The sequence below is a fragment of the Macaca mulatta genome, chromosome X (assembly GCF_049350105.2).
Source record: "Macaca mulatta isolate MMU2019108-1 chromosome X, T2T-MMU8v2.0, whole genome shotgun sequence".
Classification (NCBI taxonomy): domain Eukaryota; kingdom Metazoa; phylum Chordata; class Mammalia; order Primates; family Cercopithecidae; genus Macaca; species Macaca mulatta.
In genome coordinates, this window is record NC_133426.1 from 23,644,818 (window position 1) to 23,660,913 (window position 16,096).

Here is a 16,096-nt window from a genome sequence, read left to right on the forward strand (position 1 = left end):
GTAGATATGTATTTAGAGACCGAGTCTCGCTCCTTTGCCCAGGCTGGAGTGCAGTGGCACAATCTCAGCTCACTGTAACCTCCGCCTCCCGGGTTCAAGTGATTTTTGTGCCTCCGCCTCCCAAGTAGGTGGGATTACAGGTGCATGCCACCACGACTGGCTAATTTTTGTGCTTTCAGTAGAGACAGGGTTTCGCCATGTTGTCCAGGCTGGTCTCAAACTTCTGGGCTCAAGTGATCCACCCATCTCCACGTCCCAAAGTGCTGGGATTACAGGCATGAGCCACCACACCTGGCCAGCGCCCTGTTTTAAACACAATGTCCACAATTTCTCTGACTATGTACAACCAAAAGCCAGTACATCTGTTACATGATTAGAATACAAACAATTGGCTGGGAGCAGTGGCTCACGCCTGTAATCCCAGCACTTTGGGAGGCCGAGGCAGGCAGATCACGAGGTCAGGAGATCAAGACCATCCTGGACAACATGGTGAAACCCCACCTCTACTAAAAATACTAAACCCTGTCTCTACTAAAAATTAGCCAGGCATGGTGCCATGCACCTGTAATCCCAGCTACTTGGGAGGCTGAGGCAGGAGAATGGCTTGAACCCGGGAGGCAGAGGTTGCAGTGAGTTGAGATCGTGCCACTGCACCCCAGCCTGGGCCACAGAGCAAGACTCTGTCTCAAAACAAAAACAAAAACAAAAACAAACAAACAAACAAAATATATATATATATGAATTAGATGATACCTAATTGAGACTGGTAATTAAAGCCAGACTTGAAAACCAACTCCCTTGAAACAAGCTAAGAAACAAAAAAGTCTCCTTCATGAAGTGTCCCTTAATTCCCCTCAATGAAGACAAGATATCTTCATCCAAAAATCATACCTTTTTTTCTGTGCCTTTCTTCTGGCATTTATCACATTTTACCTTGTATTTTGGTCATATGCTTTCCTCATCTCCTTTACTAGATTATGAATTATTTGATAGTCTATGAAGAGAATATACTCAGCTCCAGGGTCCCAGAAAGATTCATTTTCCAGGGTAGCTTAAATCTTAGCTCTCATTAAAAAAACAAAAACAAGTCCGGGCCCGATGGTTCACGCCTGTAATCCCAGCACTTTGGGAGGCTGAGGCAGGTGGAGCACCTGAGACCAGCCTGACCAACATGGTGAAACCCCCATCTCTACTAAAAATACAAAAATCAGCTGGGTGTTGTGGTATGGGCCTGTAGTCCCAGCTACTCAGGAGGCTGAGACAGGAGAATGGCTTGAACCCGGGAGGTGGAGGTTGCAGTAAGCCGAGATTGCGCCACTGCACTCCAGCCTGGGCAACAGGGTGAGATTCCATCTCAAAAAGAAATAAATAAACCAAAAAATAAAAAACAAAAACCGGCCGGGCGCGGTGGCTCAAGCCTGTAATCCCAGCACTTTGGGAGGCCGAGACGGGCGGATCACGAGGTCAGGAGATCGAGACCATCCTGGCTAACACGGTGAAACCCCGTCTCTACTAAAAAATACAAAAAGCTAGCCGGGCGCGGTGGCGGGCGCCTGTAGTCCCAACTACTCGGGAGGCTGAGGCAGGAGAATGGCGTGAACCCGGGAGGCGGAGCTTGCAGTGAGCTGAGATCCGGCCACTGCACTCCAGCCTGGGCGGCAGAGCAAGACTCCGTCTCAAAAAAAAAAAAAAAAAACAAAACAAAACAAAAAAAAAAAAAAAAACCCCTGAAGCCCATGAAATCTAAAGTGGGGGTGAAACAAGATCAACAAAAAACAATGACACTTCATTATATCAAGTAATTCCTGAACTCTAAGAATATTGAACTTTGAATTAATAGGGCCCTCTGCTATTTTTTCCTTTAAAACTTGTAATAGGCCAGGCATGGTGGCTCACGCCTCTAATCTCAGCACTTTGGGAGGCCGAGGCGGGCGGATCGCGAGGTCAGGAGATCGAGACCACCCTGGCTAACATGGTGAAACCCCGTCTCTACTAAAAATACAAAAAATTAGCAGGGCGTGGTGGCGGGCGCCTGTAGTCCCAGCTACTCGGGAGGCTGAGGCAGGAGAATGGCGTGAACCCAGGAGGCGGAGCTTGCAGTGAGCCGAGATCGCACCACTGCACTCCAGCCTGGGCGATAGAGCAAGACTCCGTCTCAGAAAAAAAAAAAAAAACTTGTAATAAAAATTTAATGCAGTCAACATCAATTTTATTACCTTTTATTTTAATTTTATTTTTTTTGAGACAGAGTCTTGCTCTGTTGCCCAGGCTGGAGTGCAGTGGCACGATCTCGGCTCACTGCAAGCTCCGACTCTCGGGTTCATGCCATTCTCCTGCCTCAGCCTCCCGAGTAGCTGGGACTACAGGCGCCCGCCACCACGCCCGGTTAATTTTTTGTATTTTTAGTAGAGACAGGGTTTCATTGTGTTAGCCAGGATGGTCTCGACCTCCTGACCTTGTGATCTGCCCACCTCAGCCTCCCAAAATTGTGGGATTACAGGCGTGAGCCACTGCGCCCAGCTGTTTTTTTTTTCTTTTTGTTTTTTATACAGGGCTTCACTCCCATTCCCCAGGCTGGAGTGCAGTGGGGTGAACACGGCTCACCACAAACTCCACCTCCTGGGCTCATGAGGTTCTCCTGCCTCAGCCTCCCAAGTAGATGGGACTACAGGTGCATGCCATCACACCTGGCTAATTTTTTTTTTTTTTTGGTAGTTTTTGTAGAGACGGGGTTTTGCCATATTGCCCAGGCTGGTCTTGAATACCCAGGCTCAAAGCGATTTGCCTGCCTCAGCCTCCCAAAGTGCTGGGATTATAGGTATAAACCACTGTGCCTGGCCCTGATTTTATTACCTTCTACTGAGAACAGACAGCTGTCAGTAAAATTATGCTTGGAGAGTAACAAACAGGAGAAAGTCTTAAGTTCTCAATGACTCTGAAGAAGGCAAGGGTATAAAGAGAGAGAGAAACACAAACCAATTAAAAATCTTTATCACCTCACTCCAAAAAGATCTGCATACAAATTTGAGTAGTTTTAATATCTAATGTTTTCAAATTATCAGAAAATGTTGGCCTGCTTAACTGGTATTCTAACCACAGTCCAGTTGCTTCTGCACTGGGCTGAATTCTTAGCGCAGTCAGAGAATGCTGTTTCCAAGCCAGAGGCTCCCACAGCCCCCACTTTAGCTTTGGTGTGCGTGTGTGTATGCACAGACACCACAGTGAGCACTCCAGGGAGCCTACGGGACTCCCTCCAGCTTTGGTGTGCCTCAGTCTGCAGTCACACCACAATGAAGGCTCGCAGTTGAGGCTTTTAGGCTCACTTTCCACATTTCTGTCTAGGGCTGTGTAGAGATTTCTTGATATTTTACTTCCTTTCCCATATAAAATTTAGTGGGCATTTGTTTTTTTGTTTGTTTTTGTTTTTTTGAGATGAAGTCTTGCTCTGTTGCCCAGGCTGGAGTGCAGTGGTGCAATCTTGGCTCACTGTAACCTCCACCTCCCAGGTTCAAGCAATTCTCCTGCCTCAGCCTCCCAAGTAGCTGGGATTACAGACGTGCATCACCATGCCCAGCTAATTTTTGTATTTTTTTTAGTAGAGACAGGGTTTTGCCATGTTGGCCAGGCTGGTCTCGAACTCCTGACCTCAGGTGCTCCACCCGCCTTGGCCTCCCAAAGTGCTGGGATTACAGGCGTGAGTCACCGTGCCCGGCTGCATTTGTTAAGGAATTTTTTAAGAAAGGAAGCTTCCATAGAAAATATCAGAGAAATAAAACAAAACAAAAAAACACCTATGAATGTTTACTCTTTAAAAGGGATTGCCAAAAGACACTTGATATTGGTATAGTACTTCCTATTCAAGAGCTAGTTTAAATAGGCTCAAGAGGGACTAATTCCTTTAGAAACCACCAGTATAAAAAGTAGTGGGTTTTTTTTCTTTTTCATTTATTTATTTATTTATTTAGAGACAGGGCCTCACTGTGTTGCTCAAGCTGGAGTGCAGTGGCGCAATCATGGCTCACTCTATTTAGCCCCTTACCTTCTGGGCTCAAGCAATCCTCCCACCTCAGCCTCCCAAAGTATGCTACCATGCCTGGCTAATTTTTTTATTTTTTGGAGAGATAGGGTCTCACTATGTTGCCTAGGCTGGTCTCAAACTCCTGGGCTCAAGTGATCCTCCCACCCTGGCCTCCCAACGTGCTGGGCGTGAGTCACTGCACCTGGTCAAAAAATGAGTCTTAAGATTTCACTGGAAGATTACTTATGTAAATAATAAAGGGGGCTTATAATTTATTCTGTTACTTCCAAATCCCAGTTCAAAATTCTGGATTTTAATTCTGAGATAGTTATTTATATGTATTTTTAAACTTCTCAGTGATTTGAAGCTCATTTATATTTTTTAAAAAAGTATTTTCAGCCGGGCGCGGTGGCTCAAGCCTGTAATCCCAGCACTTTGGGAGGCCGAGAAGGGTGGATCAGGAGGTCAGATCGAGACCATCCTGGCTAACACGGTGAAACCCCGTCTCTACTAAAAAAAATACAAAAAATTAGCCGGGCGTGGTGGCGGGCGCCTGTAGTCCCAGCTACTCCGGAGGCTGAGCCAGGAGAATGGCGTGAACCTGGGAGCTGGGAGGTGGAGCTTGCAGTGAGCCGAGATCACGCCACTGCACTCCAGCCTGGGCGACAGAACGAGACTCCTTCTCAAAAAAAAAAAAAAGTATTTTCATTGAAAAATGAATTTTCTTCAATTTGTGATGTAGAAGGTATATTAATTTAAGAAGTCCAATTCTTCCTTAGCTGGCTGTGCTTCTGAGTGCTTAGTAGAGACACGATACCTTATTCTCTACTCATTCTTCCTTATCAGTGGGAGGAAGGGAATGTTCCAAGCGAACATAGGCAAGATTTAATCAGCTATGTGGCCACTAAAAGAGATGAAAGGTGACAAGTTCTTGCAATTACACAACTTCTTTCCTCTGTTGCTCATGTACTAGACAGCACAGAGAACGTGGTCTTTAGCTGGTAGCTAGTCCTCAACATACCATGGCTCACACCCTCAGCTGAGTTGAGAAGCCTGGGGGATAAACAGAAACGGCAGTGCTAGGGAAAGAACAGAACTTATGATAAGTGAAAAACCAAGAGGAAGCGGCTCTCAATTATGTCTTTTTCCTGGGAGCACAGTACATTCCCTTTGAATTCAGTTTCAATAAAACTTTTAAATAATATGCTATACTTGGAGGAAACTATGAATACACTATAATGGAAAATATGGTCTAAGACTATGGTGGAATGCATTGCATTTTATGGTCAGCACTTATTTGGCCCTGCTGATAATAACCAAATGCTCAGAAGTTCTACTGCTCTACCAAGGAAGGTCACCTGAAAAATCTGAGCTGGAGACATAACTAGAAGCAAACAGAAAAAGCAATAAATCAACAGGGTTATCAAATATTTTACAAAACCCTAGAGAAACCACATATTTAAACCAAAAGGAAGAAGATGAAAAAGATGTTTCTCACCTTTTGAAAGTTCTCCTTCCACAAATCTTCTATGACTATATATCCTCGTAAACCCCAGTCATATAATCTCTCCCCACTGACCTTGAAACAAAATAGAAAAGATCTTACCATTTGACCCAGCAATCCCTACTATTGGGAATAATAATGGAATGATGGAATATAAATCATTTTACTATAAAGATATATGCATGCATATGTTCATCATAGCAGTATGCATAATAGCAAAACATGGAATCAACCTAAATGCCCATCAATGGTAGATTTTTTTTTTTTTTTTTTGAGATGGAGTTTTCGCTCATTGCCCAGGCTGGAGTGGAATGGCGCAATCTTGGCTCACTGCAACCTCTGCCTCCTGGGTTCAAGCAATTCTCCTGCCTCAGCCTCCCAAGTAGCTGGGATTACAGGCACCCGCCACCACACCCAGCTAATTTTTTGTACTTAGTAGAGACAGGGTTTCACCACATTGGTCAGCATGGTCTCGAACTCCTGGCTTCAGGTGATCCACCTGCCTCAGCCTCCCAAAGTGCTGGGATTACAGGTGTGTGCCACCATGCCCGGCCAATGGTAGACTTGATAAAGAAAATGTGGTACTTATACACCACAAAATACTATGCAGCCAAAAAGAATGAGCTCATGTCCTTTGCAGGGACAGGGATGGAGCTGGGGGCCATTATCTTAAGTGAACTAACATAGGAACAGAAAATGAAATACCACATGTTCTTACTTGTAAGTGGAAAATTAACCTTGACAACAAATGGACACAAAGAAGGGAACAGAGACCAAGGCCTACTTGAGGGTGGAGGGTGAGAAGAGGGCGAGGATCAAAAAACTACCCATCAGGTACTAGTCTAATTACCCAGGTAACAAAATAATCTGTACACCCAACCCTCATGACACACAACTTACAATAACAAACCTGCACATGTACCCCTAAAGCTAAAAGTTAAAATAGAAAGAAATTAAAAAAAAAAAAAAAAAAAAAAAGACTCCTACTCTGGAGACAGCCACATAGGCTTCTCAACCAGCAACCAAGTTCACCCTCTCCACTCCAGCCATTTACTGCTTAAACCATAACAGGCTGAAATAATGTTTCATTATTTTTATATCTAGGGCTGGAAGATGTTACTCACTGTTCCTGACCTGGGGCTGGAGCAGGGACAGAAGCATTAACTATCTGCCTCCAGGACTGTTACAAACAATGTTGAGCAAATGCTGGAAAGTATTGGTATTTGTCACCAAAGCCATCAAGCTCCCTGAGCTGGGGCCACTGGACTCCCACATACAACCGTAGCCCACTTTAGGCATCTGGACTCAATTCTGTCATGAACAACCAAGGGAGCGCAGTCTCAGGTCAGTCTGGCTCAGAGTCCAATTCGGGTGACTGCACTGCTGTCTGCTCCTGGAACTGAGTTTCCGTGTGATGTGGTAGTTCGAGCAACTAAAGTCCCTGTGTCCACAATCTGCCCAGGACCTCAAAACCTAGAGCCTGCCTTGCTCTTACCAGTTTCTGAGGGACACCATCTCTAGCGTTCCACTAACTCCAGGTATCACCCTTTTCAGACTACCTACTGGTCTCCATCAGTGGTTCTCAAACAACATAGGCATTAATAACAAACCACCGGAGGGCTTGCTAAAACACAGACTGCTGGCCCTTATTCCCAGAGCTTCTGATTCAGCCAGTCTGGGGTGGGGCCTGACAGTTTGCATTTCTAACAAGTTCTCAGGTGATGCTGCTGCTTCTGGTCTGGTAATGCACTTTGAGAATCGGTGGTACAACTTTATCCATGTTGCCTGCCACTGTGATCGACCTGCCTGCCAGGGTACCATAAGACTGAGGCTTCAAGGGTAAGAAAGGAGCAGTCAATTGAAAGCCCCGAAAAGGGCACTCCCAGCAGAGGGGATTACAGTCCCCAAAGTCCTCAGCAAGGAAAGCAAGGGCACCAGCACCAGGGAGTAGAGGAGGTCCGAGCAGTCTGTGTCTACAATACCAACAAGAGCAGGTTGTGACTGGACACGCATAAACTGAGTGACCCATAATTACCAGCTTTGGAATTTGAGTCTGTAGACTTTCATGTAAGTATACAAAAAATTTATCTTAAATTTTTGCTGATGAATATTCAAACAATCATGCAAATTCGTGTTCAAATTCTGTGAACACTGGCATTACTGGAAGAAGGACCAGAACTGAGACATATAGTGGAGAAAATAATTTAAATTTGCTGTATTCACCTATATGTACAAACAAATTTTAGTCTGGTGTTATAAGAACTGCAAAATAAAATAAAATTAAGCGTCAGATTCATACACACACAAACAAGAATGAGGGACATCAGGGATTACAGAGTTTCTCTTACCTGGGCAAACACGATGGCTTGTTGTGGATAATAGAGGGAGGCAGCTAATCCCATGAAACCAGGCGGATACACTAGCTTCTTTATTTTTGAACCTAATAAATAAAAGGTTGTACACGCCATCAGATGATTCTTTATCCTCACCATCACAATTTACCTTATCCATTTAACACGGAACGAGGCCAGGCACAGTGGCTCACGCCTGTAATCCAAAAGCTTTGGGAGGCCAAGGCAGGAGGATCACTTGAGGCCAGGAGTGTGACACCAGCCTGGGCAACATAGTCAGATCCTGTATCTACAAAAGTTAAAATAAAAAAATTAGCCAGGCGTGGTAGTGTGTGCCTATAGTCCTAACTACTTGGGAGGCTGAGGTGGGAGGATTCCTTGAGCCCAGGAGTTCGAAGTTACAATGAGCTATGATCACACTCTGCACTCCAGCCTGGGTGACAGAGCAAGACCGTGTCTCTTAAGAAACCCAAACAACAAAACCAAAATAACCCCACCAATGAATAAGATTTCTTTGGTCCTAAACTGAAAGAATGTGCCAAATAAAGTCGTGTGCACCAAAACGCTTTTGCACAGCTTTATTGAGATAAAATTCACATTCATCCATTTAAAGTACAGTTCAATGGCTTTTAGTATATTGACAGAGGTTTGTAACCATCATTACAATTAATTTTACAGCTTTTTCATAAATCACCAAAAGAAACCCATTAGCAGTCACTCCTCAACTCCCCTGTACTGTCCAGCCCTAGGCAACCACTGATCTACTTTCTATCTCTTTATGTTTGCCTACTCTGGATATTTCTTTCTTTCTTTCTTTTTTTTTTTTTTTTTTTTTGAGAGTTTTGCTCTTGTCACCCAGGCTGTAGTGCAATGGTGCAATCTTGGCTCACTGCAACCTCTGCCTCTTGGGTTCAGGCAATTCTCCTACCTCAGCCTCTCGAGTAGCTGGGGCTACAGGCACACACCACCACGCCCTGCTAATTTTGTATTTTTAGTAGAGATGGGGTTTCGCCATGTTGGCCAGGCTGGTCTCGAACTCCTGACCTCAGGTGATCCACCCGCCACAGCCTCCCAAAGTGCTGAGATTACAGGTGTAAGCCACTGCGCCCGGCCCTCTGGATATTTCATATAAATGGAATCATGCAGTAAATATATGGTCCTTTGTGACTGGCTTCTTTCACTCAGCACCAAGTATTTTCAAGAGAACACCTTTTTTTCCCTAAGAGAGCAGAAAAAAAGATCGTTTTAAAAACAAACAAATGAGTATTTTGGTTTCTAGGGTTTATGTTCTTTTACAGCAGTCTGGCTTCCTATTTAAATATTAAACACAAGCGTTCCTCTTCTCCCCTTTCTGCAACCCTGTTAAAAAAACAGTAAGAAAAAACATTAATAAGCCAGGCGTGGTGGCTCACACCTGTAATCCCAGCACTTTGGGAGGCCGAGGTGGGTAGATCACAAGGTCAGGAGATCAAGACCATCCTGGCTAACATGGTGAAACCCTGTCTCTACTAAAAAAAATACAAAAAAAATTAGCTGGGCGTGGTGGTGGGCACCTGTAGTCCCAGCTACTTGGGAGGCTGAGGCAGGAGAATGGCGTGAACCCAGGAGGCGGAGCTTGCAGTGAGCAGAGACCATGGGCCACTGCACTTCAGCCTGGGTGGCAGAGCAAGACTCCATCTCAAAAAAAAAAAAAAAAGGAAAAAACATTAATAAATCCACTATGAAGAGAAAATGTGTGGAGGGGCCACTGGCAGACAGGAAGTGTCAATCAATTTTCAGAAAATGGAGAGTGAATGGAAATAAGAGGACACACTGCCTTGAAATCTTGAAATCTTGAGGAGGAGTGCGGCCTCAGAGGGAGCGGATCTGTCCCAGGCAGCCCCAGGGAGATGCCAGATCCAGAGACGGCAGGTACTGTGGGGAGTGGAGATGGCAACCAGGGGGCAAGACAGGGGGACAGGACAAATGCAAGTCCGATGCAGGGACCAGCACGGCCCTTGCTTCCCCTATGCCATCCCAGTACAAAACTACCCCTGGCCAGGAAGTCACACCAGGTCAAAATGTTAAAAAGGGGCAGGGTTACTGGACACGGTGGCTCACATCTGTAATCCTAGCACTTTGGGAGGTCAAGGCATAAGGATTGCTTGAGGCCAGGAATTGAGACCAGCTGGAGTAACATAGCGAGACTCCGTCTCCATTTCTTTTCTGTTGAGAGAGGGTCTCACTTGGTCTCCCAGGCTGGAATGAAGTGACACAATCATGGCTCACTGCAGCCTCGACCTCCCAGGTTCAAACTATCTTCCTGCCTCAGTCCCTCAAGTAGGTGGGACTAGAGGTGCAAGCCATCATGCCTGGTTAATTTTTTTTTTTTTGTAGTTTTTGTAGATACGGGGTTTCCTCACATTGCCCAGGCTGGTCTTGAACTCCTGAGCTCAAGCAATCCACCTGCCTCAGCCTCCCAAAGTGCTGGGATTACAGGCGTGAGCCAGTATGCCTAGCCCCCTATCTCTATTTCTTAAAAAAAAAAAAAAAAAAAAAAAGTGAGCCAGATGCAGTGGCTCACACCTGCAATCCCAGCACTTTGGGAGGCTGAGGTGGGAGGACTGCCTGAGCCTAAGAGTTTGAGACGAGCCTGGGCAACTTAGGGAGACCACATCTCTACAAAAATTAAAAAATTATCAGGTGTGGTGGCATGGGCCTGTGGTCCTAGTTTCTCAGGAGATTGAGGCAGGAGGATTGCTTGAGACCAGGAGTTCAAGGCTGCTGTGAGCAGTGTCTATGCCACTGCACTCTAGACTGGGTAATAATTTGGATGTTGTTCCCTCTGAATCTCATATTAAACTGTAATCCCCAATGTTGGAGGTGGGGCCTGGTGGGACCTGACTGGATCATGAAGGTGGATTTCTCACAGATGGTTTAATGCCATTCCCTTGGTGCTGTCCATGTGCAACAGTGAGTTCTCTTGAGATCTGGTTGTTTAAAAATGTGTGACACCTCCCCCACCTCTTTCTCTTGGTTGCACTCTTGCCATGTGAGATACCAGCTCCCCCTTTGCCTTCCACCATGATTGTAAGCAGCGCAAGGCCTCACCAGAAGCCGAGGAGATGCTGGTGCCAGGCTTCCTGTACAGCCTGCAGAACTGTGAGCCAAATAAACCTCTTTTCTTTATAAATTACCCAGTGTTAGGTTATAGCAATGCAAGAATGGCTTAACACACTGGGTGGCAAAGCAAGATCCTGTCTCAAAAAAAAAAAAAAAGAGTTAAAACAGTAGGGGCAGGGTATCACTAAAGAAACACCACGGATTTCCTGCTGAGAACCAAGAGAGCTGGAAGGGGTGAGTATGTCAGTGCCTGAGAGTAAAGCCCTCCTCACACTGGCACCCTCGTATATGGTCACTTCCTGTCCAGCTCCCCTGAGGTAGAACCTGCCTGTCAGTGGGTCCCATGTATGGACAGGGAGTTCTTTTTTTTTTTTTTTTTTTTTTTGAGATGAAGTCTCACTCTGTTGCCCAGGCTGGAGTGCAGTGGCGCCATCTCAGCTTACTGCAACCTCCACCTCCTGGATTCAAGCGATTCTCCAGCCTCAGCCTCCTGAGTAGCTGGGATTACAGACACCCTCCACCACACCTGGCTATTTTTTGTATTTTTAGTAGAGATGGGGTTTTGCCACATTGGCCAGGCTGGTCTTGAACTCCTGACCTCAGATGATACTCCCGCCTCAGCCTCCCAAAGTGCTGGGATTACAGGTGAGAGTTCTTATTAGCATTTCAGCTGCCTCACTTTGAAACATGACTGGATAACCCAGAATCACCAGTCATTTGTGGAAAGCCTGAAGCATAAAGGAGAAAGACCAAGACAAGCCCAAAGAAAAAAAAAAAAAAAGACCCCACAGGAAACAGAATTTCAAAACAAAAATAAACCTATTACTAAGTATCATCAAATAAATTTTAAAAGCCACTACATTAAAATAAAAAAGAATTCTATGAAAAAAAGAACAAAAAAAGAATAGGAAGGAGCTCTTGGAAATGACCAAAGCAAAAAAAAATTCAAAAGGAACAAAAGTAATCAAGAAAATATAAGAGACGCATAGGGTCCTTTTAAATAACCCAATTGCTAATTAATGAGTTGAGGAAGGAAAAAGAATGAGAGTAAATTTTCAAAGATACACAAGATAGGCTGGGTGTAGTGGCTCATGCCTGTAATCCTAGCACTTTGGGAGGCTGAGGAAGGAAGACTACTTGAGCTCAGGAGTTTGAGACCAGCCTGGGCAACATGGTGACACCTGGTCTCCACAAAAAATACAAAAATTAGGCGTGGTGGTGCACACCTATAGTCACAGCTACTCAGGAGGCTGACATGGGAGGACTGCTTGAGCCTGGGGAGGTCAAGACTGCAGTGATCCTTGATCATGCCACTGCACTACAACCTGGGTGACAGAGTGAGACCATCTCTCGGGAAGGGGAAGGGAAAAGGAAAGGGAAGGGAAGGATAGAAAGAAGGAGGGAGGGAGGGAGGAAAATAAGATACTTTCCTTCAGCTGGATGCTGCAAGCCACCATATTGTTTAAGCAAGAATGAAAACACCTATATCCAAGGCCGGGCATGGTGGCTCATGCCTGTAATCCCAGCACTTTGGGAGGCTGACGCGGGTGGATCACTGGAGGTCAGGAGTTCAAGACCAGCCTGGCCAACGTGGTGAAATCCCGTGTCTACTAAAAACACAAAAATTGGCCGGGCGCGGTGGCTCAAGCCTGTAATCCCAGCACTTTGGGAGGCCGAGACAGGCGGATCACGAGGTCAGGAGATCGAGACCATCCTGGCTAACACGGTGAAACCCCGTCTCTACTAAAAAATACAAAAAACTAGCCGGGCGAGGTGGCGGGCGCCTGTAGTCCCAGCTACTCAGGAGGCTGAGCCAGGAGAATGGCGTGAACCCGGGGGTGGAGCTTGCAGTGAGCTGAGATCTGGCCACTGCACTCCAGCCTGGGCAACAGAGCGAGACTCCGTCTCAAAAAAAAAAAACAAAAAAAAAAAAACAAAAAAAAAAACACAAAAATTAGCCAGGCGTGGTGGTGCATGCCTGTAATCCCAGCTAATCAGGAGGCTGAAGCACGAGAATCACTTGAACCCAGAGGTGGAGGAGGTTGCAGTGAGTGGAGATTGTGACAGTGCACTCCAGCCTGGGCGACAGAGTGAGACTCTGTCTCAAAAAAAAAAGAAAAGACCTCTATCTAGTCACAACACCACAGAAATCCAGAACACTAAAGATTCACAGAAGATCTTCAAAGCTTCCAGGAAGAAAAAAAAAATGTATCACCTGTTCAGAAGCAGCAAATATCCAGACTGGCTATTGACTCACATCTACAATGCCAGATGCTAGAATACATGGCTTTGAAAGTTTCGATGGCAAACAAATTCAGCGTCCAACCAAACTATCACATGGTATGAGGGCAGAAAGTGATTTTCAGACATGGAAGGTCTTGGGAAGTTTACCTCCAACTTGGTATGCTTGGGAAGCATACCTGCACATGCTTTTTTGAAAGTGACTTAAGCATGTAGTTCGATAGCATGGCAGAGTAAACCAAGGAGAAGATGACATGGAACCCAGGAAAAGAGGGCTTAAACCCAAGAAAGTGTGAAGAAGACCAGTCCCAAAACAAGAACTGTGTTGAAGTCTCAGGCCAGATTGTAGGAGGATATAGAGCTGTGGAGCAAGGGGAATGGACAGAAGAGATAGCAGGACACAGAACTTGGAGAAACCTGAGAATGAGGTTTAAAAAACCAGTAGAGGATGAAACTAGAGAACACACATGGCCTTGACTCCACTGAGAGGCACAGTGTTTTTGTCATGGGACCCATATAGATGTTAGCAGCATGTGTGTGTTATTGATTTTTTTTTTTTTTTTGGATAGAGTTTTGCTATTGCTGCCCAGGCTGGAGTGCAATGGTACGATCTCGGCTCACTGCAATCTCTACCTCCTGGGTTCAAGTGATTCTCCTGCCTCAGCCTCCCAAGAATCTGGGATAACAGGCATGCGCCACCATGCCCAACTAATTTTGTATTTTTAGTAGAGATAGGATTTCACTATGTTGGTCAGTCTGGTCTCGAACTCCTGACCTCAGGTGATCCACGTGCCTCGGCCTCCCAAAGTGCTGGGATTACAGGTGTTAGCCACCATACCTGGCCGATTTTTTTTTGAAATGGGGTCTCGCTCTGTTGCTCAGGCTGGAGTGCAATGGTGCGATCTCGGCTTGCTGCAACCTCTGCCTCCCGGGTTCAAGTGATTCTCCTGCTTTCGCCTCCCAAGTAGCCAGGATTACAGGCGCCAGTCACCATGCCTGGCTAATGTTTATATTTTTAGTAGAGGTGGGGTTTCACCATGTTGGTCAGGTTGGTTTTCAACTCCTGACCTCAGGTGATTCATCCGCCTTGACCCTCCGAAGTGCTGGGATTACAGGTGTGAGCCACTGTGCCCCGCCAGAATGTGTATGTTAATCCTTAAACAGTTCTAATCATGTAAGTGCTGCTTATTGGCTTTAAAACTTTAAACAGACAAATCCCCAAAGATGGAACTGGGGTTGCTGAAGAGAATACAAATATTATCAACCTAGACTATTAATGATTTACTGTTTCTCTCTTGATCCTGTTGCGTGAATTGAAAGGGTGTAATTCTCCTGGAAGAGAAAAGCCTGTCATAACCCTGCATAGTGCTTCTCCCCTGCTCCCACCCACTTGAAGCAGCTCACCCAAGTGAGGACCAGGGAAAGAGCAGCCAACCTGCCACCCAGTCATTTCTCACTCCTCCAGGGAGAGCCGAGAAGTGGCAGCTCTCGGGCCTCCAGCTCCTGCTGGTTCACACAATGAGCTGGGGACCCCAGAACTTCAGGAAGGAGGTGTAATCATATTCCCCGGCCCCTACTTCCATGCCCACATCTCCCAAAAGGCCAGTGGTATGGGTTGTCACTATCAGCACTGCCAGGGGCTGGGGGAACCACTGGTGCCAATGCTGGGGAGAGCCACCAGAAAGCAACAATAGTGTCAACAACCATGTGTCATCTTGGAGTGGTCCGGCTGGGCCCACCTCCTCTGAATGAACATCCATTCACCTCTCTGAGAGCCTCTTGTCACCATCACAGTCATGGCAATCCTCATCAACTGAAGCAGACTACCTTAGCAGATATGCTCAAGAAACCCCACCAGGCTGGGCATGGTGGCTCGCAACTATGATCCCAGCACTTTGGGAGGCTGAGGCGGGAGGATCACTTGAGGTCAGGAGTTCAAAGACCAGCCTGGTCAACATGGTGAAACCTCGTGTCTACTAAAAATACAAAAATTAGCCAGGCATGGTGGTGCACGCCTGTAGTCCCGGCTACTTGGGAGGCTGAGGCAGGAGAATCACCTGAACCCAGGAGGCGGGGTTGTGGTGAGCCTGAGATCATACCACTGCACTCCAGCCTGGATGACATAGCAAGACTCTGTCTCAAAAAAAAAAAAAAGGAACCCCATCAGGAGGGACCTTCTGCACCCACCCATCCTGCTGCTGCCCTCAAAAGGGACCATCCACCTGGAGGGGCCTGCAAACCACTCTGGCTACCCACAGACATCCCTACCACCCCACTCATCCTGCTTGGTGAACCCCTCTGATGCTACTCACCTCAGGCCTTTCTATACCCAGAGCTCAGGGGAAAAGACCTGCTAGTGCACATGTGTGTGTGCGTGGCTGCATGAAATATTTGTGAAAAAGAACTAAGGTGTCAAATTATTTTAATACTACCAAGCTCTCCCCAGGAAAAGGAAGAAGAGAGATAGAAACAAACAAAATCAGAGAACTAGGACCCACTGTAGCAGATATCCTCATGCTGCTGCTCTGGCCAGGAAAGCACGGTCTCCAATCCTCCTTAGGATGGTCACCCTAGTGGGTGTGCCGGGGACAAACTCTCGGCACTGTAGGAACGTACCCACAGCACAGAAAAAGTTTTCTTTGGACCTGGAAGACTTCCCTAGGGCCACGCTCTAACCACGGAGAGGGAGGGGGAAGCTCCTCTCACTCACTTCTACATTCCTATCTCCCTAACAATAGCTGAAATCCCAACACCCTGGCCTTGGGATGTTCATCAATCTCAAACACTATCTAAATAAGACCGAATGCTCTTTTGAACAGCTTTGCAAGAAATGAGGTGAAAGAAGTTTAGGGGAAAATGTTGGTTCATACGTTTATTACA

General features: G+C 46.1%; 1 protein-coding gene across 6 annotated transcripts in view; it reads right to left on the reverse strand.

Annotated features, from left to right (window-relative positions):
* Positions 1–16,096, reverse strand: part of APOO (apolipoprotein O) — a 76,011-nt gene that overhangs the window by 17,549 nt on the left and 42,366 nt on the right. For 4 of the 6 annotated variants that reach the window (XM_015127089.3, NM_001257632.1, XM_077987576.1 and 1 more), the window contains exons 6-7: positions 7,871–7,962; positions 5,517–5,597 (exon numbers count right to left, since the gene is read on the reverse strand). In XM_015127089.3, the coding sequence (XP_014982575.1) occupies positions 5,517–5,597; positions 7,871–7,962 (173 nt within the window). Of the gene's footprint in view, positions 1–5,516; positions 5,598–7,868; positions 7,963–16,096 lie in introns of all 6 variants that reach the window. The other 2 variants (XM_077987574.1, XM_077987573.1) reach the window with 1 other exon arrangement.